Here is a 27,131-nt window from a genome sequence, read left to right on the forward strand (position 1 = left end):
TCGTTAATATTATCAAGCGTTCAGTAAAACTAATGAAGACTGAGAATAATCCTCTCCAGTGGTGATAAAAAGTTCGTCATAGGTGAAACCGTCACACTGCTCTGTGCTTCAGCCTTCCACCAACTGGAGGTCACAGGCTCACAGATGGCCACGCCCTCTCTGAAGCTCCTCCCTCATTGCGAGGAATATATTTATTAGGACATAAGTTTGATGTATTTTAATGAAGAGTTCCTCAGAGACGCTCCTGAAGCTGTGGGTGCTTTGACACCATTTCTGTTTCAACATGAGGTCAGATTTTTCTAGAACTCACCTTCAGTCCAAAGTTTTTCATGTTTGTGGGTGAAAACAGAAACCGAACACGTGTATTTATTGAAAATCTCTTTATCACCTGACAGAAAGAAACTGCAGCAATTTATTACAGACAGTGAAATCCTAACCGTACGTTCACACACAGGCTGACAAACATCAGAGAAACTTATATACAAAACAAACGGGCTCTGTCTCGAAGATCAACTTTACTTGGTCCCAAATAGAAATGATTTCAGATTTCTGGATTGTTCGACACACACGGAAGTGTCCAGTGTACTGTGATTACTAACAAATGTCCTCGTCATCACAGAGTGTTTTTCATTTTTACAAACGTAGAAAAGTTTGTATAAAAACCCGTCCTTTATTAGTCTGCTGCTTCATGTGCTCTCAAATGTTTCTGAATTTCAAACTTCTCACTGATTTCATTTTCATGGTTAATGAGACTTTATGTCCTGAGACTTTGGAGAAATGGACACAATTTAAAAAACAAAAAAAAAGAAAAAATATGAGACCTCAGAAATAAAGAAAAAAAAACACTTTTTATAATTAAACATTTAAAAATATTACATTTGTAGTAAAAAAAACAAAAACAAAAACAGATGGCGTTTGCCTTTAAACTGCAGTCCGCTTCATTTTCTGGGCATAAAATTTAGAGTTTGATGTGACTTTAGTGAAGTTTGAGTGGGTGTGTGTGGGTGTGTGTGTGTGGGGGGACGGATTACTGAACCACGGACACATTTACAACGACAGAGGTGCCCGACAGTACTGGAGAGAAAACCCATCAGCGAGTGACAGACGGGAGGAAAAACTTGCAGGAACAGGAAGAAAAGGAGAATCCCTGCTCACTCAAAGAGCTCCATTCCTCTTACATTTCAATTTTAGATCATTTGTAGGCACGCAGTATCCTTTTCAAGTTCTCTAATGTTACTCTTTTTAACGATGCTGCGGAGGCTTCCCCTCCACGGCGCCCTCACACACCTGCAGCTACGTCAGCTTCAGCCGCCAACAGCAGAGAGCAAAGACGGAAGAAAACCTCAAACAAACACTTTGATATTCACCCTTTCATTGTTACATTTTAACACATTCACACGTCAGCGATTAGAATCACCAAGAGTCACTATGATTTCAGCTGATGAGCTTGAGCCCAACATCAAGGCCATAATTAGTGATAACAGTTAATAAAAGCATTAAAAGAGATCATTAAAAGCTCTGAGCTGATTTTGCTAAATTACCCCCGATATTCATATTTGTCCACACGGCATCAAAGATATCAAACACAGACAGGAAGTAAAAAAGTATGTTTAAAAAAAAGGCACAATTTCACTTTTAAAATGTCAAGAGTGACACAAAACATTAAAAGACCTGAAAGCTAATGCTCTGTAATGTCCAGCAGGGGGCGACCACTCTGGTAGGAAAACAAAGTCTGTCGCTCGTTTCATGTGAAAGCGTTCCAAAAAAAAAAGCGTTCATCACCAACCAACAGGTGATGTCACAACAGCTAGGTCCATCTTTTAGGTACAGGCTATGAGAATTTAAGGAGGACTAAGGCACGTTTGGCAAAGGACCGCATTTCCACAGTGTCCAGATAAAAAACATGAAATGAACTTTAACTCGTCTGCATCAACTAAATGAGCGTTTATGAAACAGCCCCTGGATGGTTGACGAGCAGACGTCTCCCCCTGCTGGACACTCCGAGTCATTTCAACACAAGTAAGGCTGATGAATAATCAACTTTAGCACGCTCTCAGTCTCGACCTGAGCATCGTGAGGCGTTCAGGGACACAGACGGTACTTCAACAATCAGGAATATTTTCCTTGGTCTGAGGAGGTAAAAGTGTGCAACATTTCATTCAAATTAAAAGTAAGGAGAATATATTTTAATATCAGGATTCTGCTGGAGAGACTCGGACCAATCGGAGGTGCCGACGCCTTCGAAAACACTTCTGTGATTTTCCTTCTCGTCCATCTGATTATTTCTATGACAACAGGACGATAAAGCAAAGCGTTTATCACAAACTGCGTAAAAATAAATCCTACAATCTAAACTACAGCAGAAGATTTAGTGGTTTGATGGTTTTAGTGTCTCTCGTTTTCGGCGCTCTGCACAGCGACAGGGTGATGATTTCTGAACAGAGCGCCCTCAGCGCTGGGAAAAGAACTACAAACTGGATTTAAAAAGAAAAAAAACATGGACGTGAGGTCAGCATTGGAAGCTCCACCCCTTCACTATCATGTTAGAGGAATATTGGGAAAAGTAATGAGCGACCTCACGCGTATGAGCAGAAAGACACTTAAACTGTCTCGTTGGTTTTGAGTCTTTCCTCCTCTGCCGGCGTCTGGATGCCGTTAGTGTGCTCCTGCTTCTTGTCTTTGTTTAGGAAGGGAAGCCCCTTGCTCTTCACCATCAGGCCGAAGTCGATGGAAAACGCCACAGTCGCCAAGAACCCAAAGACCTGGACGACAGAGAAGAAGAAGAGCGCTGCTGTAGGTGACCTGATAACACACTAGGGCTGCCACGATTGGTCGACTATCAAAATCGTCGACGACTGATTTAATAGTCGACGCGTCGTTTGAAGCTTTGTAAGATCACAAGAGACGCAGGAATAAGTAGCAGGATTTAAGAGTGTAATAACGGACTGAAACAGAAGATGGCAGCACTGCATGTACAAGGATGCCAGCTGCCGTTAAACTCCGACGAAGAAGAAGCAGCTGTGTCCCAGAATTCATAGCGCAGCTCAGCTCAGTTTCCAACAATGGCGGCAGCTAGTTAGTTTTAATATTACTCTTATTATTCTTTCTGGGTCACAAAATAAACGTTTAACATATTTTCATGGAGAATGTAGCTGTGTAAACCTCAAATATCTGCTCAGTTTATCAAGACACCACATATTTTCAAAAGCGCTCCGACGTTTTCGGAGACGTCTGTTACCCACTAGCTTGATAGCGAGCCGGGGGCTAGGTCACTAGAGCCGTGAGAACACCGGACTCCTGGCAAATCGTTTTCAAACCCACCGCCGTCTTTCGCTACTCAGGTTAAACATGATATATGAGTCACTTAGATAACTTAACAATGTTATTGTTTGGCTTTTTTCAGTATTTTATTTGTTCCTGAGTAAATCGGTTTGGCTGAGATTAAAGTTATAGTTTTTACACAGCTGAATAAACGTCAAGCAGACAACTGATCATCAGAAGTGTGAGATGCTCGAGAATTTACTCCGGTGTCCTGTTATAGTTTAGATAGCAAGGAGTTTATTAAACTTCACTGAAACAATCTGCAGATTTCATTAAAATGTAATAAACTATCATCTTGTCTTTATTTTTAGTTAGCACAGACCTTAAACACTTCAAGCTGTAAGCTAGTGATAGTTATATAAGAGCAGATGCTGCCGGTGCAATAAGCTGTACTTTTTACGTCCAATGGATGATGATCTGATTAGTCGACTAATCGCAAAAATAATCGGTGACTAGTCGACTATCAAAATAATCGTTTGTGGCAGCCCTATAACACACACTGTCAGCCAGGAAGGAAAGGAAAGGAGGAGATATAGAAGAAAAGGAAAAGGAAGATTCAGGAGGTAGGAAAGGAGGGTAGTGCGAGTCCGAGGACGTTTTCTCACCACAGCAACGGTTGCCTGAACCAAAGAGCCGCGGTCTGCGGCGAAGACGCAGGAGGAGATGAAGAGCAGCACAGCGATGACCCCGGTGTAAATCATGTCCTGTAAAAGAGAAGAAGAAGAAGAAGGTGAGACAAGCGCCTCCGACAGTCTCCGAGTTGCCGCCCTCAAACTCTCAAACTGGAGGCGCTGCAGCGTGACGTAAAACAGCCACACGCTTCATTTTGAGCCTTGAGTCTGGATTTTTTTCAGCATGCTGAACCCTCGACTCACCGTTCACGGCCTCACTATACTTAATAATAAAGCTCTGTTTGTAATACTTCACATGTGACAGATTTTCATGGAGACAATCCTGCTGAACATCCACACGTTGGTTTAAGTCCAAGTTCATATTCAGAGCTACAATCCAACAAGTCTCGGTGTGTTAAAATGTTTTGCTGCTTTGATCCATCAGTTCTATGATGTTATCTTTGTGCCACTATTCTGAGCGCATGAAACAAAGTTTGCAGGTGCAAGTGTTGCATTTTGAAGAGAAATTTATTTTGAGTGACGAAAAGCTGAATTTGAGTGAACAAACTTCATTGCTGCGTGCAAAAAATGTATTTCAGTGTTTGCCGTTATCCACACACACACACACACACACACACACACACACACACACACACACACACACACACACACACACACACACACACACACACACACACACACACACACACACACACACACACACACACACCCTCTCGCTCATTTTTTGCACTTGCTCGCGCTCTCAATGTTTATGCCCGTGCGCGCTCAACTCTTTCTCTACACCGTTGTATTTGTGCCACAAAACCAGCCAATCACAGACTTGGATGCAAAAATAGCTGATTGGCTGTTCTGGTCTCCAATCAGCTCGAAATGACAAAATGCAATATCCCAGAATGCATTTCATCCAAAACTCAAAGGAGGCAGTGGCGGAGGAACACAGAGTGGCAGAGTTTGAAATATTACTCTTTCTGGGTCACAAAATAAACTTTTAAGATATTTTCATGCGAGAATGTTTCTGTGTAAACTTCAAATACCTGCTCGATTCATCAAGACGTCACATATTTGCATAAGTGCAAAAACTGAGCGAGAGGAGCTGCTGTTGTGTGTGTGTGTGTGTGTGTGTGTGTGGAGATAATAGCAAACACTGAAATACATTTTTTGCACGCAGCAATGAAGTTTGTTCACTCAAAATAAATTTCTCCTCAAAATACAACACTTGCACCTGAAAACTCTGTTTACGTGCGCTCAGAGTAGTGGCACAAAGATAAGTTCTAACACTCCGGAATCTGACTGGAGGCTACAAGTGCAGTTCAGTCTGCAGACTGTAGGTGGCAGCATCACACAGTTATATGACAGCTGCTTTTACTGGTTTTCAGCCACAGTGTGTGTGTGTGTGTGTGTGTGTGTGTGTACTCTGGGACGTCTTTAAAGTCGTAGCTGCGTTAAAACCAAGTTCTGACTTCAGACTTTGTGTGACTTGTTGCGGGTGTGAGGCGTGTCTGCAGACACGGTGCAGTGCACGCTTTGAGTTTGGGGCCGTATCTCGTTTTAATTCATCGTTTAGCGGGAACGAATAAGTCCATCATTCTGAGGCTAACGAGGCTCGACCGCTCGTACTCGTATTTAAACGCACCACAGCTGGCGGGCACTCGCTGTGGCACCGAAGTGAAAGGTGATGTTCACAAACGTTCCCGATCACTGAGATCCAAACTCGTCAAACACACAGTAGATGCGTCTGTGGAGCGACCGTGACAATCTTACATTACCTCGTTCTCACGTTGTCACAGTCGTTGGCGTCCACGCTGCCTGACAGCAGGGCGACGCCATCAGCCTTTAGGCCCGAGTGCTAAACAGGAAGCCGCCGCTGATGGCGAGGCGGTGGCTAAAATGCTTCAGCCTCTGCGCTTCTCTCATATCGACGTTTTTTTCAGCTCCTCTGTTCTTTTGTTCAGCTTCATTTAAACTACAAAGACCACACAGAGCAAACAGACACACTCGGACCGCCATTACAGTTCTTCCTGATTGGCTGCCCCTCCTAAGCAGCAGGAATAAAACAGATGGGAACGGGTCACCTCTGAAACCTGACTGTGGAAGCGTGGGCTTCAAATGCCTCTCACCACGCTTCCCTGTGACAGCGTGCTCTTATTGTGAAAGTTCAGCTGCTGCTGTTCCTGTCTGGTGTTTCTTTGCGGGCAGATTCGTCATGTTGAGGTTTCTCTTTAATGGCTACGATGAGGAAGAACTCTGTGGCTCGTCAGCCGTCTGAGCAGACACTGGTGTTAGTGAGCACCGCGCTGCGGTCGGTGTCCTCTTCCTGTTTCCACACACCACGGTGGAGCTGAGGCCTCCGGTGGAAAGACAGCGCCGCTGAAAATCAGTGCAGCGGAAAGGTTCGGCCTTCAGCTTCCGGCTTCCTGTCCACACTCACTTTTCCTCTGAAAAGCAGAGGAAGCAGCGTCTCTGGCAGAGTTAAGGCTGACACCAAAACAATGAAGCTGCGCCGCCATTTCTCAAAGGTCGGCCTTTAAACGGCTGCAGATACCAGCCGTGAACTCACGCCAACTTTACTGGATCAAACTCTTGATGCTCTGACCCCTCCCCCTCTTCGCATCCAATCCCACGCTTTCCTGGTTCAAAGTTCAGAGCAGGTTTTTTTCCATGTGGACGTGAAAATGAAGGAACGCTTTAATTACTTTAATCTGAAGTTATTTATGAGCATCTTTATTTAGGTGGCTCATTTCCACGTGAATGATTTAACAGGGAGGTTTCGTTTGACTGGCCAACTTTAAATCTCATCTCTATGAAAAACAAATAAGGTGGGGGCGGCCTGGTTTGTGCTCAGCCAATCAGAGAGGCAGAGGGCGAGGGCTCGATTGAAGCTGGAACCCTCATTAGCTTTGAGAACAGCTGTCGAACTCGCAGCTCCACATGCAAACATTTCCACCCTGCTGAGTCTGAATTTGCAAAAAGAAAACAGTCCGCTTCTTGTTTTCGAGTTTCACTGCACCCACGCTGTAAGATGAAAGACTGCGAGCTGGAAGTGTCATCAGGGAGAGACTAAAATAAACCGTCTGTTTTCATTTTGGTGCGAGACGACAGCGAAGCTCGCAGGAGGAGAGCCGGGACAAACGCCACCGCCACGCATCCTCCTCAGACTGATTTTACTCGAGTACTCACACGAGTACCCGACTCCCTCAGAGTTACTCTGACATCGCAGACCGAAAGCATGCTGCGCTGTCCGTGCTCTGATGCTGCAGCTCAGCGAACCAATGCAAAGACAGTTTTTATAGTCAAGGTTAAAATAGTAAAAAGTTCCTCATCTGTCCAGAAATTCAAAACGATGCAAAATTAAATGTGTAAACTGAAGTCAAAGGACTGGATTATGAATAACACGGACCACGAGCATCATGTGTTGCCGGGTTAATGCCAGCTCAGCACTCTCTGGACAGCTCATGAACGAGTGCTGGGCCGACTCGGGTTACTTTGAACATGCATGTAGCGACCTGCTCCTCTAACGACTGCCGGTCAGGTCGTTATTGTAGTTTGGAGTGAGCTTGAACAAAGACTGTGCTCTGAAAGAGGAAGTGACTCTAAATAAAGCCAGACATGAACTCTGTTCAGGTCACTGAGCTTCTGAATCTTTCTCACGCAAGCGGAGAAGAGCGACTGAAACACGATCTCCAGGTTCTTACCACAGTGGGCCAGGCCCCGATGTGAATTTTTTCATGCAGCTTAGTAGAAAGGAGGACGAGCAGCAGCAGGGTGAAGAGGAAGGCCGTGCAGCTGACGAACTCAAAGAAGTAGAGAGGAGAGCAGGTGAAGCAGCTGTCCACAGTCTCCTCCAGGATGAAGGCAATGAAGGACAGCACCTGAGGGAGAAACAGGAAGTCAGCACAGGTGAGCACAGAATAGAAACACAAGTCAGGGTGGCTCCTGGGACCACTCCTGTTGGCTTCATACATCAAACGGTCGGCGTGTTAGAGCGACATGTTCTCCTAAAGCAGAGCCAGACCTGTGAACACTACTGTGAATCTGTCACGGCCTGTGAAACCACGGCCGCCCACTTACTCAGGACGGCGCTATGCAGAGATGGACCTGCAGGTTCACCAAGTTAAACCTGAGTCTTACAATAAAACGTGCAGTTTCAGTGGACCGGCCCACTCAGGACCACAGTGGGCTGCAGTTTGACATGATAACAATAATGATTATTCTCATATTTTGTCAGACATTTCGATGATTATGAAGAAATAATTGCATAAAATGTTATTTTGTTTCACTTTTCCCGCTGAAAGCTTCTTCAGCAGCTCACTTATTCACCAGGCACCAAAAACGCTCCGCGTGTTTGATTTGTTTTATTCTGCACGTCTGCTCCCGGCATCGAACGCTGCAACTACGACACACGGGGAGAAACTGACCTGATAGTCACCACTTCCTCCTCCTGTATGAAACAGACCTCCAGCCTCTGTCAGCTGCTGCCCCGTGTATTCGTCCTCTTGTCTGAGACGACGGCAGCTTATTTGTTGAAATGTGACGTCTCTTTCCAGTCTGAGCGGCTGCTGGCAGTTTCAGGCCGGCGTGACAACACAAAGGCGCCGGCTCTGCTGCATTTCATTAGAAGTTGTGGTCGAACCGCTCCGACCGCTCAGCTCTGTGTGGGCGGCAACAACAGCGATTGCTCCACACCAGCAGCCATCGCAGGGATCGCAGCCATCGCAGGGACGCCCTGAGCACATCTGAACCACCACAGCGGCGAGACCACGAGACCGTCACCCAGCAGGAGTCGATAGGAGCGCTTCACCCCTCAGACCCCCCGAGTTTGGGGACCTGAAAGAGCAGGCAGTGCGAGCCTGGGGAGGGGGTGATGTTTGGACTACAAACATGGAGGAGTTTGTGGTTGAGCTCTTCCAGGCCCCAAACACTCGACTTTGTTTTTATAAAGAAATACTCGTGTTGTGAATGTAAACAGACCTTTAAATGACTCAGAGAGCAGCGCAGTGCAGGAGGAGCTTCCTGTAACCGCTGAAGGAGCAAGTCAGGACCACACCAACTCTCTGACCACTTATCAGGACAGAAACCTTAAGAAATGACACTAGTGTGCTCTGATTGGTCCAGATGTAAGTACACGATGTGTCGAATGCACTCTCGAGAAAGTCCAAGCCTGCCAGATTTCCTCCGTCTGAAACGTTCGAGGGGCGTGTCAGAGCTGCACACCTCCTTTCTGCAGGTGACGCCGTCCCGTCGGCTTCTTCACACCACGACCTCCGGGTTCGTAGGCGAGTGCGGAGCAGCTGGGACGAGACGGCAGCTTCAGGCCTAAGGCCGCGGCTCTCTGCAGAGCCCTCCCTCTGAGCTCACGGTGGTTGGAAGGTGGGACATGAGATGACAGAGCACGTCTACGTTCCAACGCTCACCCGTGGTCATGAGGTAGTTCGTAAAAGAATAAAATCACGAGTAAAGCTGCAAAATGAGCATAAAGACAGAGCTGAGAGTAGAGTCGACGCTCGTCCAGACCCAGGAGATCGTCACGCCGACAGATAAGCACCAGGATCCAAAGTCGGGATCATCAGGAACCAGGAGGAACAAACCAACGTCTGTGCACGTGTGCAGGGATACTTTCCTCTCGCTGTCGCGTGTTTGTCCTCGTGGTTAAACCGAACGCCAGCCTCTGTCTCCGTTACAGCGGCGAGTTTAACTGGAGGAATATTCCATGTTAAAGTGAGCCTCAGCTTGTAAAAAGGCTTTGTGCTTTTCTTCAGACAGACGAACCCAGAACCACAGAGCTAGCAGCAGACCGCCTGACGTCAGCGAGAGCGGCGCCGATACTTTTATCCTTCAGTCAGCAACACAGACATGACTCATTCTCCTTCAGTAATCTGATTACATGTTCTGTACCACCAGAACACTTTTAGGGACGCATATTTCTTGGTTCTAGGAGCAGAAAACGTGAAACGTGAGAGAATCTGAGTGACTTTTGAGTGTTTCTGTAAATACTGCCACTGTGTTTGTGCCCGTCACCAACATCCTGCAGGTGCTGAGTGATCTGCTCTCACTTCCCTCACTACGTGGAACTATACGAACATAAATATGCAAAGATTGAATTCCAGCATCGCTGTCATCAGTCAGGCTGCCGCCACCGTGCTGTTAACATTAATCTCCAAGTCAAATCAGAAAGGCAGCGAGTGGGAGCAGCGTGGAAATCAAAAACCTTCTCGTGCACCTCTGCTGTGTTTATGTCTGTAGAAGACCGTGTGTCCGTCACCGGCGCTGGATCTCCTCCACGTGTCCAAGCTGGTTTACTTTAGGGAACACAAAGAGGCGACTCTGCAGAACAGGGCGGGCGAAAACGCTCTCGCCCTGGGGCGGTAATGTGGAACTCCACGCTGACAGCTTCGTCTCACCGTCGATGTACAACCTCAAAAACAAATCTGAGGTCTTAGGGTTGGAAACTCGCATGAAATTGAGGTCACCTGGAACAGAAAGTCGAAGTTTGCTCTGATTCGAGGCCTGTGTGCATCACTGAATGTGATGCACACAGAGTCCTTTTGTCCCACAAAGATCCTGAAATATGACAAACTGCTCAGGTCACCTTGATGGTCCCTCCTGTTACGCTTTAACGGGTTCAAAGGTGAAGCAGCGTTCAGTGTCTTTGCTCGTTTCAATCAGAGCTTTACGCTCCACTAAGCTTCACTACAAAGAGCCCAGCTCCTCTCAGTGTCTCAGACGTGTTTTGTTCTTTATGCTCCTCTTTCATCAACGCTTTAAACAGCTGCAGTAACTGCATCGACACCCGGCTGCGCCTCTGCGGTCGCTCGTGTGAAAAACAGCAGCTCTTCTTGTCCTTTCATCTTGCTGTAAAAGCAGACGTCTGATGGCGTTGCAGTAATGAAAACACTGAACGTTACAAACGCGTCACTCATTAAACGCTGGGTTTTAGAAACCTACACAGGCCAGCGTGCACACCCTGAGATCACCCCGAGAGACTTCCTGTTCAGCACGGACAGGTGAGACGTGACCCGGCGCGAATCAGCTGACTGGGGTTAAACTCACCACAGGAAGTCACAGTGGGAATCCCGCACGAGTCTACAGCGAAGCTGCTGTTAAAAACTCACCGGGACTTCCTGTCTGCTTCACAATAAACTTATTTAGCACTGAGACAGTGGACAGCTTTTATTGTGAAAGCACCTGGAGAGGCAGGGATTGGAGCTGGACAACAGCAAACGCGCTGCTTTAACCTTCAGACGACCAGGAGGTGCATGTGTGTGTTTGTTAGCGATTCTCAACTTTCAGAGATTTTTATATTTTTCTAACATGATTAAAACAAAGACAATAAGCAGCAACATGACGAGGATCTAAACGACTTATAGGATTTATGCCCAAAACGGATTCATGTCAGAGACTGTTCCAATCTCTCACAGCTGAGTCCACAGTCCTCTGCCACTGCAGTCCTCCGCCTGCAGTGGTCTACATCCACCCAAACACTCAGCTGTTGTAACTACACCTCTGTGGATGAACAGGCTGGAGGCAGACGGCACATGCATGTGGTGACTGGGGTTAAGTGTAACGCAATGCTACATACTGGTTTTCAAACCTGCAGTTATGAGGGGCAGCCAATCAGAAGTTTAGATGGACAGAGGCTGAGTATGGACATAAACATGGATTATTTTGAGCTGTGACTCATGCAAAGCTGCTCTGGTGGAGCCCACGTGGAAAAACATTAACCTGGGCCTCCTTCAGTCTGTGGCTTTCAGTTTATTTTGCAGGAAGGTTTCACAAAGATCTGACCGCACATCCTCTTTCTGCCCAGCACCCACCCGCGCCAGCTCCCTCCAGACTCCCGGGGCCGGATGCAGGCGTCGTCCTCCCACCGAACACCTCACTGAGCTGTTGCAACAGCAGCTCTGAGATCTGCTAACGACAGCCAAACTGACCGCTCCGCAATACTTTCACTTCCCGTTCTGCAGCTTCCTGAAGAGCTGCTGGATGAGGAAGATCCAGTCACAGAGAGGTCACACACAAACACAGCGACTGGTTCCCTCGCACCACGGAGCACGGCTAACCAACCCATCCCGCTCCTCACCGTCCGGCTGCTAATGCGCATTCATCTGTCCTGAAAACAGTCCCCAACAAACGAACCTCCACTTCCTGTTTTGCTGTTAAATTCTGTGTCTAAAGTTTGTGATGTAGAAGCCGCCGAGCCCGGAGCCACAGACTGGATGTGAGTGTGGAGTCACACTTCAGCTAAGACAGAACCTCCACATTAAAAGCACCAAAGCGACTTCATCCCCGTCTCCTGTAACCAGGAAGTCACAGACTGGTTTGGTCATCATTGCACCTGCAATGATGGTACATGCAGCGGCCTGCAGACACCACGGCACGTTCCTCGACTGGCTGCTGGAGGTCAGAGGTCAGATGCAGAGAGAGCGCTGCACCAGAGTGAGTGGTCCTGAACAGATCGCAGACGTGTCTCCAAACATTCGCTAACTGCTCTCAGTGAAACTGTCGGTAACTTTTGCCATATCGCTGCACAAAAGCAACAGATATACATTTCTCCCTAGCAACCAGTGGTTGCCATGCAGCTCTGAGAGCAATAAAAGCGTCCTCACTCCGGTGCACACAGGTCAGGACATACACATGAATGTGTTTACCACCTGTGTGAGTACGACGCCAGATGGAATAGTCTCCGCCCCCTGCTGATGGGAGAAAATGGACAGAAACATGAGTGTGCATTTGTTTTGCTGTGTTTGAATATCTGCTTGATTCACTGACGCAGCGACACTTTTAAAAAGTCAGCTTAAAAGCAGCTGACGCAGATTTCGCTTCTTGTTTTTGGAACCGTGGTGTGACACTCACAGATGTCAGCACGTTTCACGCCGGGAGTGTTTCCGCGCAGTCGTTCGGTGCGTGGCGGTAACACGGTTTATCTAAGAGCGCCTGACTTCAGCAGCAGGTTTTGTGTTGCTGTCGGCTGAGACTAGTGCTGGGCCATATCATACCGTTCACGATAACACTGGTGTAATGTTGGGCAACAATAAGAAAATGAAACATGGCGATAGAATATGGGTAAAACGCGCATGTGCAGTGCCTTTGTTTACATGCGCACATGGCGGCGACGCAGAACCAGAAGAGCGAAAGCGGATCGTTGAATGAAACAATGAACCTGAACTGGTTTGTAAAAATGCTGCAGCTTCACTGGTGTGGAACTGGTTTAGCTTTCGTCCGTCAGATACACAACAAAGCACTATTTTTGGTAGCGCATGCTAGCGGGCCGTCGTTATTACTGCGTTGTTTGGAAAATACGGCGCACTTACAATCAATCCTTTGATTTGTCTGAAAGTCGACAGAGCCCCTTATAATCCCGTGTGCCTTATGTATGAACTCTGGTTGTGTTTACTGACCTCGAAACGATTTTATGTGCACGGCGCTCGAAAATCTGTCAGATGTTTCAGTACGACTTTGCTGAGCTACGAAGCCGCACCGCTTGATGGATTGTCGGAGCGTTACGGCTGTCGTAGGCGGAGCCTCGCGGAGTGATACGTACTGCGCTTCGACATAATGTTACCGTATTGTGTGTGTATCACCTCTTTTTAAGGTTTGTGGATATTATACATGGTTACACTGAGGATATGTCGGCCAGTTTCCACTGGAAATGCCTTTTGGTTAAACTGTCAGCGAGGAGTTTGCATTTGCACTGTTAAATGTTTATATAACTTTAATGCAGATAAAAAACAGCTGCTTGTTTCAGTGGAAATACTTTGATGTTTTTTGCACTAATAAAGTTGTGGAGTTGTAAAGTATTTTGTCTCGCATCAATTATATCGTCAGTTATATCGTTATTGCAAATTTCCAAATGTACCTCGTGATAAATATTTCGGTCGCATCGCCCTGCTCTAGCTCAGACGACTCTTCGTCTGTAAAGAGCGCACAGCCCAACTGTTAAAGAGGCGGCACCACCGGGGTTTGCAGATCCAGCTTCATGTCCCACAGTGTTGTTGTGGTAATATCACCGCTGTGTACATAATTTCATACATGTACACAGGCGCACGCGTAACTCTGCTCTGCAAATGTTTGGTTTCTGAAGTACTTCGTACCAAATAGACGAGCAAATAATCAGCAACTCTTGTTGTTGTCTGTTAGTCTGCTCGTCTCCCAGGACGGTGGGGGTGCTGCCGTCCACCTCCGGCTGCTGGAATACGTGTGACTGAAGAGATGTCAAAAACCACCACAACATGAACTGGATCAGAGGGGGAAACACGGGACAGGATGTGCTTGGGCGAGTTAGTTAGCAGCAACTGAACTTTCACAATAAGAGCGAGGGGATCTCTCGTGAAACAAGACTACGCTGATGACAGATCCTTCCTTTGGAGTTATTAAACACGAGCAGGTCAGCGCTTCGTGAGGTCAAACTAAGACACATCAGCTCTGTTCAGGCCTCCGTTAAACATCTGGTTCCAGCTGCAAACCCCGTTTTAAACAGATCTGCAGGAGAGTGGAGCAGCTTCCTGTCTGATTACTGGCAGTGGACTGTCAACGCGCCACAAACTGCGGAGGCATTTCCTGTGCTGAGCAGCCTGAAGGGAGGCCGTGTGAGGAGCGTGCTGCACATCCTAAACAAACTGAGGTGAAAGCACAAGTGCACCTGGTTTAATCCTGAAAGGTGCGCAGAGTTGTTTTGGTCTCGGTCCAGGAGGATTTGTCCACAGCGATGATATTATTGTTGGTTACCTTCATCACTCCTCGCCTATTTTAGCATGTTTGCCTGCCAGGACATTACAGCATCACCTCACCTGCATGGATCCAGCTCAGCTGTACAAATGCTCAGAGTTACAAGTCTTTTTTAAAAGCAGCAAACAAGTCATCATCATCATCGTTACAGACCGATGATGAGTGCAGACTGTTCTGGATTCCTGTCACCATTTCTCACACTCAGTGTTTCCTGTCAGTCAGCTGATGGTCGTAAGCCTGCAGAGACTCGCAGAGGATCGACTCTGCAGCCGGTTGCTTTCGGTTTTTGGGGGGTTTCCACAGTAACGACCCTGAAATGAGCTGAAACTAGAACAGATCCTGTCAGCTACACAGCTGGGCTTGGCCACCAAGACATCACTCGTCGCTTCAGGTTGTTTTATACGGTCCAGCCTGCAGATGGTCAGTGGTCACTTTTCTCTGAGCTGTACTGTTATGATCTGCAGAGCCGAGGCCCCGCGGGCACGCCTCAGGCACGCCTCGGGCCCCGTGTGTTTGCATGTGCGTTTCTTCACTGCTACTCCTTCTGTAGCTCTGACATGTAAAGAGCTGAACTCTGTTTCACCAACACTGAGCTGCAGGAGAACCTGAGTGTTTGACTCTGACTGAGGATCACTGCACATGTGCATAATTCATGGAAGTCACAGCGCAGCAGCCGCTGCATTGTTTTCCTGCACAGTGGACGGTTACAGAAACATCAGACCCACAGCAGAGAGTCAGAGGTGAGGGAGCAGAGACAAAGAGTCTTTTAAGACATCTGAGGCAAAGTTTCAGCAACATGTCAAACACAGTTTCAGCACCTAAATAATGAATCTTTCCTCTCTGAAGCATCAGAAACCTGCTCTTCTGTCACAGCTTTCAGACTGAGCTACTGTTTGCCACACTGGACAGGAAACTGAGCACCTCTGCACAGGAAGGGCCCGGCGTCTTCCTGCAGGGGCGCGATCCTCGCTGTTAAAGGAAGTTTAAAGAGCGCGTGCAGGTCGGGCCAGAGCCTGAGAGCGATACAAATATCTGAAACTTACTCTGAAGGACGATTTAATCATTTACCAACATTAATGTTTAAATAATCCCAATCTCGATAATTCTTATTCCAACTAAATATCATTGATTTCAAATAAAAACAACTTTTAATTATTTAACTTTAAATCTGAGGAAGGTCGTGATTTTTTTTTAACTGAATATTTTACTTGAACTGTTTTAATTGAAGGTCTGCAGACGTGCAGCACACAGAGGACACTGATGATGGCAGTGTCAGCTCACAGAGCAGCTCACGTTTAAGTTTCAGCCAATGAGCTGAGACGATGAGGAAACCCTGAAGGTTTCACACAGTTTGTGTGTTTGCAGGTGTGAATGAATGCTAAACGAAAGCATCTCATTGGCTAATGAAGAGTCACATGAGTCTGAGCATCTTTGAACTCACCACTTCAACGACTTTTAGGATAAAGCGGTTTCTGTCCAGGTGGGCCGAAGGGATCAGGCAGAAGCTGTTTCCGGGGTTTGGGGTCGTGGTGGGAGTATAAACTGGTTCAGCCATGATGGAGCTGAGAGAGAGAACAGAGACGCGTCAGATCACGAACACCACACACTCATGGTTTCTGCTCTAAAAGGGACAAAAAGCTGCAGTGCTAATATTTCAGAGCCATAAATGTCACTCGAATCTCACACCAGAGGCCGGCAGCACGAGGCGGGACCTGCGGCTTAGAGGAAACTTCAGGCTTACCTGGACCGTCAGGTAAACCTGAAAGGATAACCGCAAAGATACATCACCATGGCAACATATGCTGCTGCCCCAACCTGCTTCATTCAGCGGAGTCGGTAAGTTCCAGCTCAGCAGGTTTCATAGAGAAATTCCTTCAGCACAAAAACTGCTAAAGAATCCAGACGTGGCACTTTTAAACACACTTCAAGTCAGGCCTGCTCAGCATCAGTTACCATGGTGATGGTGAAAAGAGGACTGAAAACCGTGGCTTTAAGCTCGCTAACCCGTTAACCTCGCTTCGGATTTGCAGGCCTCGGATCTGCCAGCTCTCAGGACAGCAGCGTTATTAAAGCTCCTCCCACCATCAGACTTCATCTCTGCAGCAGCCTCAAAGTTCACAAAGGAGGAGAACCGGAAACCACATCAACACACAGTCCCAGGGGGTCAGGGGTCAAAGCTCACGTCACTGAATCCTGGTTTACGTCACATTCAACGGGAGACGAAGTCATTTTATAATATCTCAAATGCTTGCCCACTTCCACAGGAACCACGTGACCACCTTTAAAATCCCACCAACAACAAATAATAGTGATAATAATACCCAGCTGCACCTACACAGCAAGTGGGATTACAGGCTTTTAAAACGCTGAATGAACGTGAAGTTAAAGCTGCTGAGCAGAAAACTAAAGCAGTGATTTGGATTTAAGGACAGATGTGATGTATTCATGTCCAACGATGGGAAATCCCTGTTTCAGAGCAGCCGGAACACGAAGTCCACCTTAAAAACAAACAGTGAAAGAAAAAAGCTCAGATCTAAATATGGCGTCAGGCTCGTTTGTCTTCATAAACAGCAACAAGGTCGACATGACGTCACGCAGTACAAATGAAGTGAAAAGCGCTGAAAGGTCGCTGAATGTATTTCTGCACTTCAGCCTCCGCGGAGCTTCTCCGTGGAGCTTCTCCGTGGAGCTGCGAGGACATTTCAGATCAATTTCTCATTTTCACAGTAGTGAAAGCGAAAGTGATCGGGGCAGGTGAGCACAGCTCAGGTGTGATAAGAGCAGTTTATGAAGCCATTAGTCGGCCATGTTTGAACCACAACACTGAACTGCAATGAGAAATGCTGATAATGAGCGAGTTTGTGATTACAGACAGCTACAGGTCCAGTCAGAGTGTCCCGACAAACGGAACACACGGCACGCCCCTACTCTGCAGATTATTCGGTGATAAACCAACTTTTTAAGCCTACACGGCCCGCGATCAAATACACGATAAAGACGAAGAGGCTGCTGCCGAAATGAAGAGCGGCTCGGTCACTAAATATCTGAAGATTCTGCGATGATTTTAATTCAGCGCTTTTCTCCAGAAACGACCCTGGAAAATAAAATTGACCTAATTCTGAAAGAAGTCTGGCGTACGTCGCACTTCCAGTGAAACGGACGCGCAGTGGGCTTCGTATTGACTTTTGATGGTGGCCTGAAATCTGCGTAACGTAACCACTAAAACAGGAAGTGAGGATAAAGTTTGAAGTGGATAAAAACGCGAATGTTCAGAAACTCACCGTTCAGTTTTCTGCCGCTGAGGACGAAGATAAAGTTTCCAGCTGTAAAGTTCAGACTCAACTCGAAGCCGTCTTCCTCTCTAATATTACTCAGACTTCCGCATTCTGCCCTGCCGAGCCTAACACACCGGGAAGATTTTCAAAATAAAGGTGCTCAACACTAGTAACAAGGAAAGAGTTTCAAACAACCAAAATAAGACAGAAAGGCGTGAAAAGGTGACACAATACGTGAAAAGAAACAAAAATGAAATGAATCTTTAAAAAAGGTGACAATAAAAGGAAATAAAGTAAAATCAGAGAAAAGTAACAAAATGAAACACAAAGTGATCAAAACCAGAGAGTGACAAAAATTCAGAAAAAGGAAATAAAGTTAAAAAAGAGGAAAAATTGAAACAAAATAAGATGTCAAGTATAAATAAATAAGGTGATAACAAGACAATATTAAGACATGAAGAGGCAAAAATAAGAAAAAAAGACTAAGACAGTGTCTGCGACAAGGAAGAAAAACAATGGACTCGAACAAGAAACATGTTACCAAAACACAAAGTGACCAAAACAGCATTCAGCACAATAATAATAATAATAATACTAATAGGTTCAATAAACTTGCTTTTAATAACTGTAAACCATCTCTGCCATCAACTGTTGAAGGTGTTTCTGGGGCAGATAACATTGCAGCGTTATGGAGACAGCATTACAGCGCGTCGTTTAACTGTATAAAAAGTGAACCATATGAGGACAATTCTGACATGAGCAATGACACAATAAGTGTAAGGACACATGAAGTATATGAAGCCATTCATAGGTTGTCTGATAATAAATCCTCTGGTTTGGATCACATCACTGCAGAACATTTAAAACATGCTAGTTTAAGGCTAGCTCCTCTTCTAGCGCTCTGCTTCACTGGGTTTATGATTCATGCCATATTACCAGACTCAGTGCTGTGTATTTTAAAGGTACCAGTTATGAAGGACAAAGCTGCAATAGTGAGATGTTTGGAAAATTACAGGCCGATTGCACTAGCCAGTATTTTATCTAAGGTGTTAGAAAGAATCCTGTTTGACAGAGTTAGTGTTCATCTCTTCTCTGGATAATCAGTTTGGCTTCAAACCAAAGCACGGCACTGACATGTGCCACTGTGACACTGACATGTGACTCAAGGAAATAGTCAGTTTGTACAGGGCTAAAAATTCATCTGTCCTCATGTGTTTCATTGATGCCTCTCAGGCTTCTGATCGAGTGAACCACAGAACACTTTTTGATAAGATGAAGAGACGGGGAGTTCCTCAGTACATCGTGAGGATTCTCTCTTACTGGTACGCTCATCAGAACATGCAGGTTAAATGAGGAAGCAGTATTTCTGCCCCCTTTGGTGTCAGCAATGGTGTCAGACAGGGTGGGATTTTGTCTCCAATTTTATTTAATTTATATGTTGATGATCTGTCCATACAGTAAAACATTGATAAATCATCTCATGTATGCCGATGACCTGATTGTTTTTAGTCCAAGCAGTGCTGGGTTACAGGAGCTTCTCAATGTCTGTACTGAATATGGTGTGCAATATGACATTGAGTACAATGCTGCTAAAAGTGCTGTTTTGATATGTAGAACCAAGCAGGATAAACAGCTAAATTTCCCTTTGTTTAAACTGGCCCCAAAAACTCTTTAAGTTCATAAAAAGGTGAAATACCTCGGTCACTTTATTACTGAGCAAATGAATGATGATGATGACAGATACAGACAGCGGTGTAAGCTCTATGTGCAGGCAAATGCTATTGCTCGCAAATTCAGCTTTTGTTCACTTCCAGTTAAAGTGGCTTTGTTTAAAGCGTAAATACTGCCCCCTTGTGGTCATCCTACAAACACTGTAGCACGCAGAAGCTGCATGTTGCATATAATGATGCGATGAGAATCCTTTGCAGGAAACCTAGAAGAGGGTAGTGCCAGCCAGATGTTTGTAGCTGTGGGTGTTTGGACTTTTAAATCACTTTGAAGAAAGTTAATGTTCAATTTTAGAGAACGACTGGATGGCTCTACAGTAACATAGTAACAGAGTCATTTTAGCGCTCACAGATATATATATATATATATATATATATATATATATATATATATATATATATATATATATATATATATATATATATACATATATATATATATATATATATATACACCCATATTAAGGTTGGTTTTTTTTTTTTGGGGGGGGGGGGGGGGGGGGGGGTTGTGTGTGTGTGACAGCTTTACCTATAACTAAAGCAACCTGTGGGAATTATAACTTTAGCTGCAGAATAAGAAACAACCAAAGGGTTCAAATACAAAAATGTACAAAATGATTTTTTTCAACCACAATATAATGGAGTAAAAATATACAACCCTACTAGAGCACACGTTTAGGATAAACACATCATCAACAATAAAAATAAAAAGTGGAAAGTCGAAAATTGAAGAGAAAAAAAATTAATTCATAAAAAACAAAAAATGAAGAATCATAAGTTTGCAGATAAATAGAAACGGAGTAGAGAAAAAACAATTTCATTTACAAAAAACAACAAAGAGAAAGAACCAAATTTAACAAAAACAAACAAATAAACAAAAATCTGTGAAGGAAAAGGCAAATTCAAAAATAAAATAAATCAATAAATAAACCAAAAATATTCATAATTTAAAAATATGGGAAGAAAAAAATGACCTGAATCGAAAAAGAAGCTCGTAAATCTATAGTCAGATATAAAAATATAAATTAGTATTTTTTTACTGCCTGTGTCTCTGATCATAATGTGAACCGTACTGCTTTATTACAAGTGAGTCAGCGGCGCTCCTCCGGCTCTGCTGCCCCGCCTGTGCCGCCGGTGTGCGGCCTGCAGGGGTCGCTGCAGCCCGCGCTCCTCTCCCACGTCCTCCGCTCCCTCTCCGCCGGCGTGTGTGAGGCTTTCCCCGCTATAAAGCTGCGCGAGGTGACTGGAAGCTGGAAAGGCTCTCCAGCAGCCACAGGAGCAGGAGGAGGTGGAAGAGGAGGAGGATGAAGATGAAGCTGTGTGTCCGTACGCTCGCAGCTGATCTCAGTTCAGTCCGTCTGAGCTGAGCGGAAACTTTGGATGCTTTTCTCGCTCTGGAGCTTCTTCTTCTTCTTCTTCTTCTTCATGAACATCTGAGCAGGTAAAAACTCAGAGAGCTTCGTCTTTCACAGCCTTTACTCATCATTCCTTTATTGTTTATGTCTCCACTCTGACTTCCTGCCTGATTCTTTAACCTTTATGATGACAGAGAGGTGATTAAAGCTGGATTCACTCCAGCACTCTGAGCATCTCAGGGTCAAAGCACTCTCCTCTTCTCCTCTTCATGTCTTTAGTCTCACGGAGGATGGATGGGTGAGGGGTGGATGGGTGAGGGATGCATAGGTGAGGGATGCATAGGTGAGGGGTGGATGGGTGAGGGATGCAGTCTTGAAAGGACTGGGCCTTTATTTTGAAATGAGATTGAGTGTTAGTGTTTCTTTGTGAGAAACAGCACAGGTGTTGATTTATGACCCCACAGTGAGCTCCGTGACTGTCTGTGGATTTTTCACGGGTACTTTGAAAAGCAGGAGAAGCTTCGGTAGCGCTGACGTTTCCTCGCAGCCAGTGAAGCTCTGACTGGAGACGGATGTTTGTCCTTAATCGCTTTGTGTGTTTGGCTCATTAATCAATATGATGGATCATTATTATTCATAAATGTGAACCACGCACAGAGAGACGAGTTATTCATTATTATCCCTGCAGATGAAAAACTTCTCAGCTCGAACTGATCGATAAAGCATCGGTTATGATCTATTCTCCGAGAATGAAGGATATTCGTACTTTGGTATCATGTATGGTTCTCGGTGTTTATTGATCAGAGCATCGATGCTTTGTGAGTCCGTCTCCACCTGTGGTGACGTCACAGTGACCTCAGCAGCACCTTCCTGTCAGTTTTTTGAATTTGTGCTTCGTTTATGAATCTTTGTGATAGTTTGTTTATTTCCAGAGTCGTTTAAAAAAAAACAGTTTTTGTTTCTTTCTTTGTTTTTTTTTTTTTGTCATTTTGCTTCTTTTTACAATATTTTTCTTTTTTCTACTTTTAACCTATTTAGTTTCTGTCTGTTAGTTTTTTAATCATCATTTTTTAGGCCCTTTATGCACCTTTGTGTTTTCTTTTCACCTGTTTGTTTCTTTTTGTGATCATTTTACATGTTTTTAATAACTTCCGGTCTCAACATTTTACAACTTTTTTCAGTTTTCATTCATTTTACATCCAATTTTGCACACGTGACCACTCCCCCCCCTTCACGTCTCTCTGAGATCACTATTTGACTCTTTTGTGATCGTTTTGCATGTCTTCTCGGTTTATTAGTTAGCTTTTGTGCATCTGTTAGTTTGGTGTCTCCGTTTGGGCATCCCCTCTGTGTCCATGTTGCTTAATGTTTTGGGCCCTTTTGCATCTTTTTCTAACCCCTGTGTAATCTTTGTTGTGGCCACTGTGTCTCACGTGTTCTTTCTTTCTATTTGAGAACATTTTTTAAAAATCTATTCTTGTTTTCTTATAGATGCTTAGTTTAGGTTTGCAAAATCAGATACTCATAAATCCCAGCATCTTTTTCTTTTCCGTGTAGCCAATCAGTTTAAAGTCACAGGGGTCATGTGACTCCCTGGTCCTGGTTGCTGCCTGTTAGTGGACGGTGAGGACCTGTTTTGCATTCAGAGACCTCTGTGCAGCACATGAGCCAGAGGTTGGGAAACATTTGTAATATTTGCTTTGAAGTTGGGCTGATTTGCAGACGTGTGGGGTGATGAGATGAAGAAGAGCGATAACGCTCAGGGAGGAGATGTAAAAGGTGCAGCTTTGATAAAAACCCGTGAAACACGAGCAGATAAACCTGTGCCACAGCTGCATAATCGGACATTAAATTCAGCTAAAAATACCTGGTGCCATGTCTTTGAACGCCTCGCAGGGCCTCAGGCCGCCGAGCCCGCTCTGCTCACATCCTCAAGATTACTTGATTATTTTTACAGGATTAGAAAAGTTCAAAGTTACAAACGTTCTTTTTCCTAAGCTTGTTGAAAGAGTTTTGGACCACGTTTCATTCCGCTTCACTTTCACGCTCAGCTCTCTCGTCACCACACAGACCGGCACAGCGTCCTCACCACTGCAGAAATCCTCTCACTCTGCTCAACATACTAAACTCCTCCACTCGGGCCAGTAACTCCTTCTCTGCCCGGACTCCGCGCTCTCCCACCTCACAGCATGACCTCAAACCAGCCCAGTGTCAGCTGGAGGTTGGAGAGAGGCGACCCTGAGACAGTCGTCGTGCACGCACGCCGCCCTGCGGCCAGAAACTCCATGTTATCAACAGAATCTGTGACAAACTAAAAATACAAACAATGCCACATAAAATGAACAGAATTGAGATAAAAAACACTTTAAAGGCCAGGGTTGTGTGTTGGCAGTCTGCAGGTGCACATCGCTGTCTCCATGTTGTAGCTGTATGCTGTCACCAGGGGGCAGCGTGAGCAAATGTGGAACTACCTGTGAGCTACTCTGGTTTTCGTAAAGACGCCACCTCTCCCCCGTCAGCTCATCCGCAAACATCTGAAACAGGTTACAGGACAGGGCGGTTAAAGCGATCCGGAGCTTTTCAAACTATCGGCAAAGTTTTTATCCACACAGACAGCAGAGTCTAACAGCAGGAAGCACCGTGCTCTTTCAAAATAAAAGAATGAGTATTTAGAAGAAGAAGACGTTTTAGGGCTCATCTGATATTAGTGCCATGATTAATATTTCATCAGGTTTCATCTCTACTCCGTTATCTTCACACATATGTTACTCAATAAGTAAAAATCTGCTTTCTGGGTCGATTTGGAATTTGGGGGTGGAGCTTACAGAAAATTGAATTTTACCCTAAATGTAACTTCTTCTTTTTTTTTTACAGGCTTTGTGTTTTATGTTTTTAGGGCAAAAAAATAGAGCAAAGTGTGTATTGTTCATTTTAATGTAAAGAAATCCAAGTTCAATAAGCTTCCATTGACAGAACACACGATGAATCGCTACATTAGTGTAATTTCAATAAAAAGTCTTATTTTCTTATGATTACAGCAGTTTTTTCAGAGATAGAAACGTTAAACTTTGCACATATTCTCATGTCTGCAGTGGTGCTGAGAGCAGGAACAGCTGGGTGTTTTATTGGAAGATATTTTCACACACGTGGAACTATGTAGAGCGCTGGACTCGATCCTTTAGTCCATGTTGGACAGCAGTGACCTGAGGTGAACCACAGCATCAGCACTGCGACGCTGATAACGAACAGCATCGTCACTTTTTAACTGCAAGAAGAAAGTGTTTGTGTGAAGCAGCTGCTGTTTGCAGATGAATCCACGTTCTCAGGGAGTATTTGTGTCAGTGGGACAGGAGTCGCGGGCCACTCCCCCCGAGAAACCCCGCCCCCTTCATTTGTCCTTCTGCAGTGGCAGCACGTTTAGGCAGTTTTTCACAGCTTCACGCAGCACTGTGCTATTTATACAGCAGGTGATGATCACGGTGAGTCACTCTTCCTCTCCGTCACTATGCTGACAATCAGCTGATCACAGGATGCTGTGTGTTTCAGTCACAGAACAACAGAGACTCAGATTTGCTCTGGATGGAGCCATCTCCATGGCAACGCCCCCTGAGGCACATAGGTACTGTAGTAAAGTACTCTGTAGTACTTCTGTACTACAGTACCTTCCCCCCCCCCCCCCCCCCCCCTTCAGCACAGAACAAAGACTATAGATGAAAGACGGACAAATGATTTGACTTCTCAGTTTTAGCCTTTTGGCCTTTACTGCTCAGTAACATCATTAGTTTCACTCTCGGAGCTCAGACTTCTTGGACTGTCCGTTAACACAATCAATATTACCTGTTACTGGTGAGATAATGTCATTAAAAATGTTTCCAACGGCTCCAACAGCTAAACACGGTCAAAGGTCCAGTTCAGGGATTCTGATTAGCTGAGGTGAAGCTGAGCAGACAGCGAGCAGCTACATCCTCCTGTGTCGCCATCAGTGTTGGTCAAGTTACTTGAAAAAAGTAATCAGTAACTAATTACTGATTACTTCCCCAAAAAAGTAATCCCGTTACTTTACTGATTACTTATTTTCAAAAGTAATTAATTACTTAGTTACTTAGTTACTTTTTAAAAACACGATTTACAACCTGAAGAGGTGATAAAGTGATAGATCTTTCAGCCCAATTCTACTTTTTCTACATAATCCATCATACAAAATGTAATCAGATGGAAAAGTCTCTTTTTAAAACTTGTTTTATTAGTTTTAATCTTTTAACTTTATGCATCAAGCAAACATTTAATTATCTGCAACATTCTCTGACTGGAAGAAATTTGTTTAACATTTAAACCTATTTTCTGCACATTCCAGCTCATAAAATAAAATATTTTTTGTGTTTACACTCAGTCTTTCAAATAGATGCAAGTAAAACACAGCAGAAAATAAATAAAGTCAAAGACTCAGCGGTCCTGTTGCTCTATTTTCACCTGTAAAGCAGGAGTGGGGCAGGCGGAGGTTTACCCTGGTGCAGGTGTGCTGCGGTCAGTGGAAGAATCCGCGAGTTTCTCTGTGAGTTTCCCATTACGTCGTAGCTACTCGGTGCTTGTTGGAAGTTTAGGGGTTTTTTCGCTGTAAAAAGAAGTTTTCTTCCCACGCACAGCGGACACTCATGTTTTTGTCACTTTTTATGGAATCAAACTCAAAGTAAGGTCAGTAGGGGAGACCGGGGATAGTTGTAACACTTTCAATTTCTCCAATCAGGGCTAAGTTTCAAATGATGTGACTCATCCTGTGCATGCCCAATTCAGTTCTGCTATCACATGTGAAAAATCAGCACATTTCGTCAAACACAGACAATTTAACACGAAAAAAAGTAATTTGTATGCCAAAAAGTAAGTTTTTCTACTTTATTTCAATTTGTAATAGCATTATCTGCTTTGCAGTTAAACTCATCAAACTTAAATTATGTTATTTGTATGTCTATGGGGATATATTCTGTGTAGGTCTTTAGTGCTAATGTTTTAGCCGTTGGCTGTAATGTTAGCGAGTTCATGGCTATAGGAGTCTGGGTCAGTTGTAACAGCAACAGTCTGGGTTAGTTGTAACAATAATGCAGATGTTACAACTTACCACACTATTACTTTAACTTATATTAAACAAGTTTGTGAACGACATCAGCAGAGAGAGGTTCACTGGTCACATTTGTATATGCGGTTAATGCCTGTTTGTGTTCACACACATACATTATGCAGACCTCTGTGTCAGAGATGGACCAGTAGGAAGTACTGGTAGTGGAAATAAATCAGGATGGGTGCAAGAAACAGATTTCCTCATCTTTCTGAAGCACTCTGAAAACCACACCAAGGTAAGCCAGGATAAAAAGTAATGGAATTGCGATGTTGGTGCACAACTACATTTTTTCAGCTTCATTGTTATGTTCAAAATTGGTGCAAGAGTTGTAGGTTATAATGCCCACTGAGCCAAAGAGGCCAAACTCAAGGAAGACCAACCAAAATTAATGAAATATTCAGTTGCAGAAAATTCCATAATTTGTCTTTTTTGGGGGGTTGGAATATGTTCAAAAGCTAGATTTCTGCATTCTGTCACACACACACACACACACACACACACACACACACACACACACACACACACACACACACACATAGCTACAGTAGGTCAATTGGAAAATCCAAATTGCCACTAGGTGTGACTGCGGGAGAGAATGTGAGTGCGAATGGTTGTCTGTCCCTGTGTGTTGGCCCTGCGACAGACTGGCGACCTGTCCAGGGTGTACCCCGCCTCTCGCCCTATGACAGCTGGGATAGGCTCCAGCGCCCCCCGCGACCCTGAAAAAAGGATAAGCGGAAGCGAATGGATGGATGGATGGATATCGACACTTTGTGTTAAACTTCAACACGAGAACATTTCGATTCAGAGCCGGTGAAGCTGCACAACTCTCAGGAAACACATTAATACTGATCCGGTCGACGTGTAAGCAGCCATCAGTTTGTTTGCTTTGTGCTGCTGGTGGAGACAAACTGCTACAACTCAGGAACACGCTGAATGGAGCTGATCGGGCCTGTTTAACCAGTGTGAACACAGAGCTAACAGTG

The 27,131-nt window shown here is 44.9% G+C and overlaps 2 protein-coding genes across 2 annotated transcripts in view; one reads left to right on the forward strand and one right to left on the reverse strand.

Annotated features, from left to right (window-relative positions):
- Window positions 1-365: 365 nt before the first annotated feature.
- cmtm6 (CKLF-like MARVEL transmembrane domain containing 6) lies at window positions 366-18,077 on the reverse strand. The gene is made up of 5 exons (XM_014410939.4): window positions 17,957-18,077; window positions 16,117-16,237; window positions 7,646-7,822; window positions 3,927-4,025; window positions 366-2,762 (listed from the first exon to the last, which is right to left on the reverse strand). Exons 2-5 carry the CDS (start codon window positions 16,228-16,230, stop codon window positions 2,601-2,603), a joined length of 552 nt encoding a protein of 183 aa, XP_014266425.3. The 5' UTR covers window positions 16,231-16,237; window positions 17,957-18,077; the 3' UTR covers window positions 366-2,600.
- Window positions 18,078-20,944: 2,867 nt separating this feature from the next.
- LOC143421176 (copine-4) overlaps window positions 20,945-27,131 on the forward strand; it is a 94,468-nt gene continuing 88,281 nt past the window's right edge. Inside the window, exon 1 of the mRNA XM_076890338.1 lies at window positions 20,945-21,118. The gene's annotated coding sequence lies outside the window, so the exon portion shown is untranslated. The remainder of the gene's footprint in view (window positions 21,119-27,131) is intronic.

This window comes from Maylandia zebra, linkage group LG11, assembly GCF_041146795.1.
Source record: "Maylandia zebra isolate NMK-2024a linkage group LG11, Mzebra_GT3a, whole genome shotgun sequence".
NCBI lineage: Eukaryota > Metazoa > Chordata > Actinopteri > Cichliformes > Cichlidae > Maylandia > Maylandia zebra.

Excerpts from the sequence above, each read along its gene's own strand:
- cmtm6 (XM_014410939.4), bottom strand. The coding sequence starts at position 16,230 with ATGGCTGAACCAGTTTATACTCCCACCACGACCCCAAACCCCGGAAAC. Across the intron at positions 7,823-16,116 it reads TCCTAAAAGTCGTTGAAGTG|GTGCTGTCCTTCATTGCCTT; the intron begins GTGAGTTCAAAG and ends TTTCTCCCTCAG. Across the intron at positions 2,763-3,926 it reads TTCAGGCAACCGTTGCTGTG|GTCTTTGGGTTCTTGGCGAC; the intron begins GTGAGAAAACGT and ends TCTGTCGTCCAG.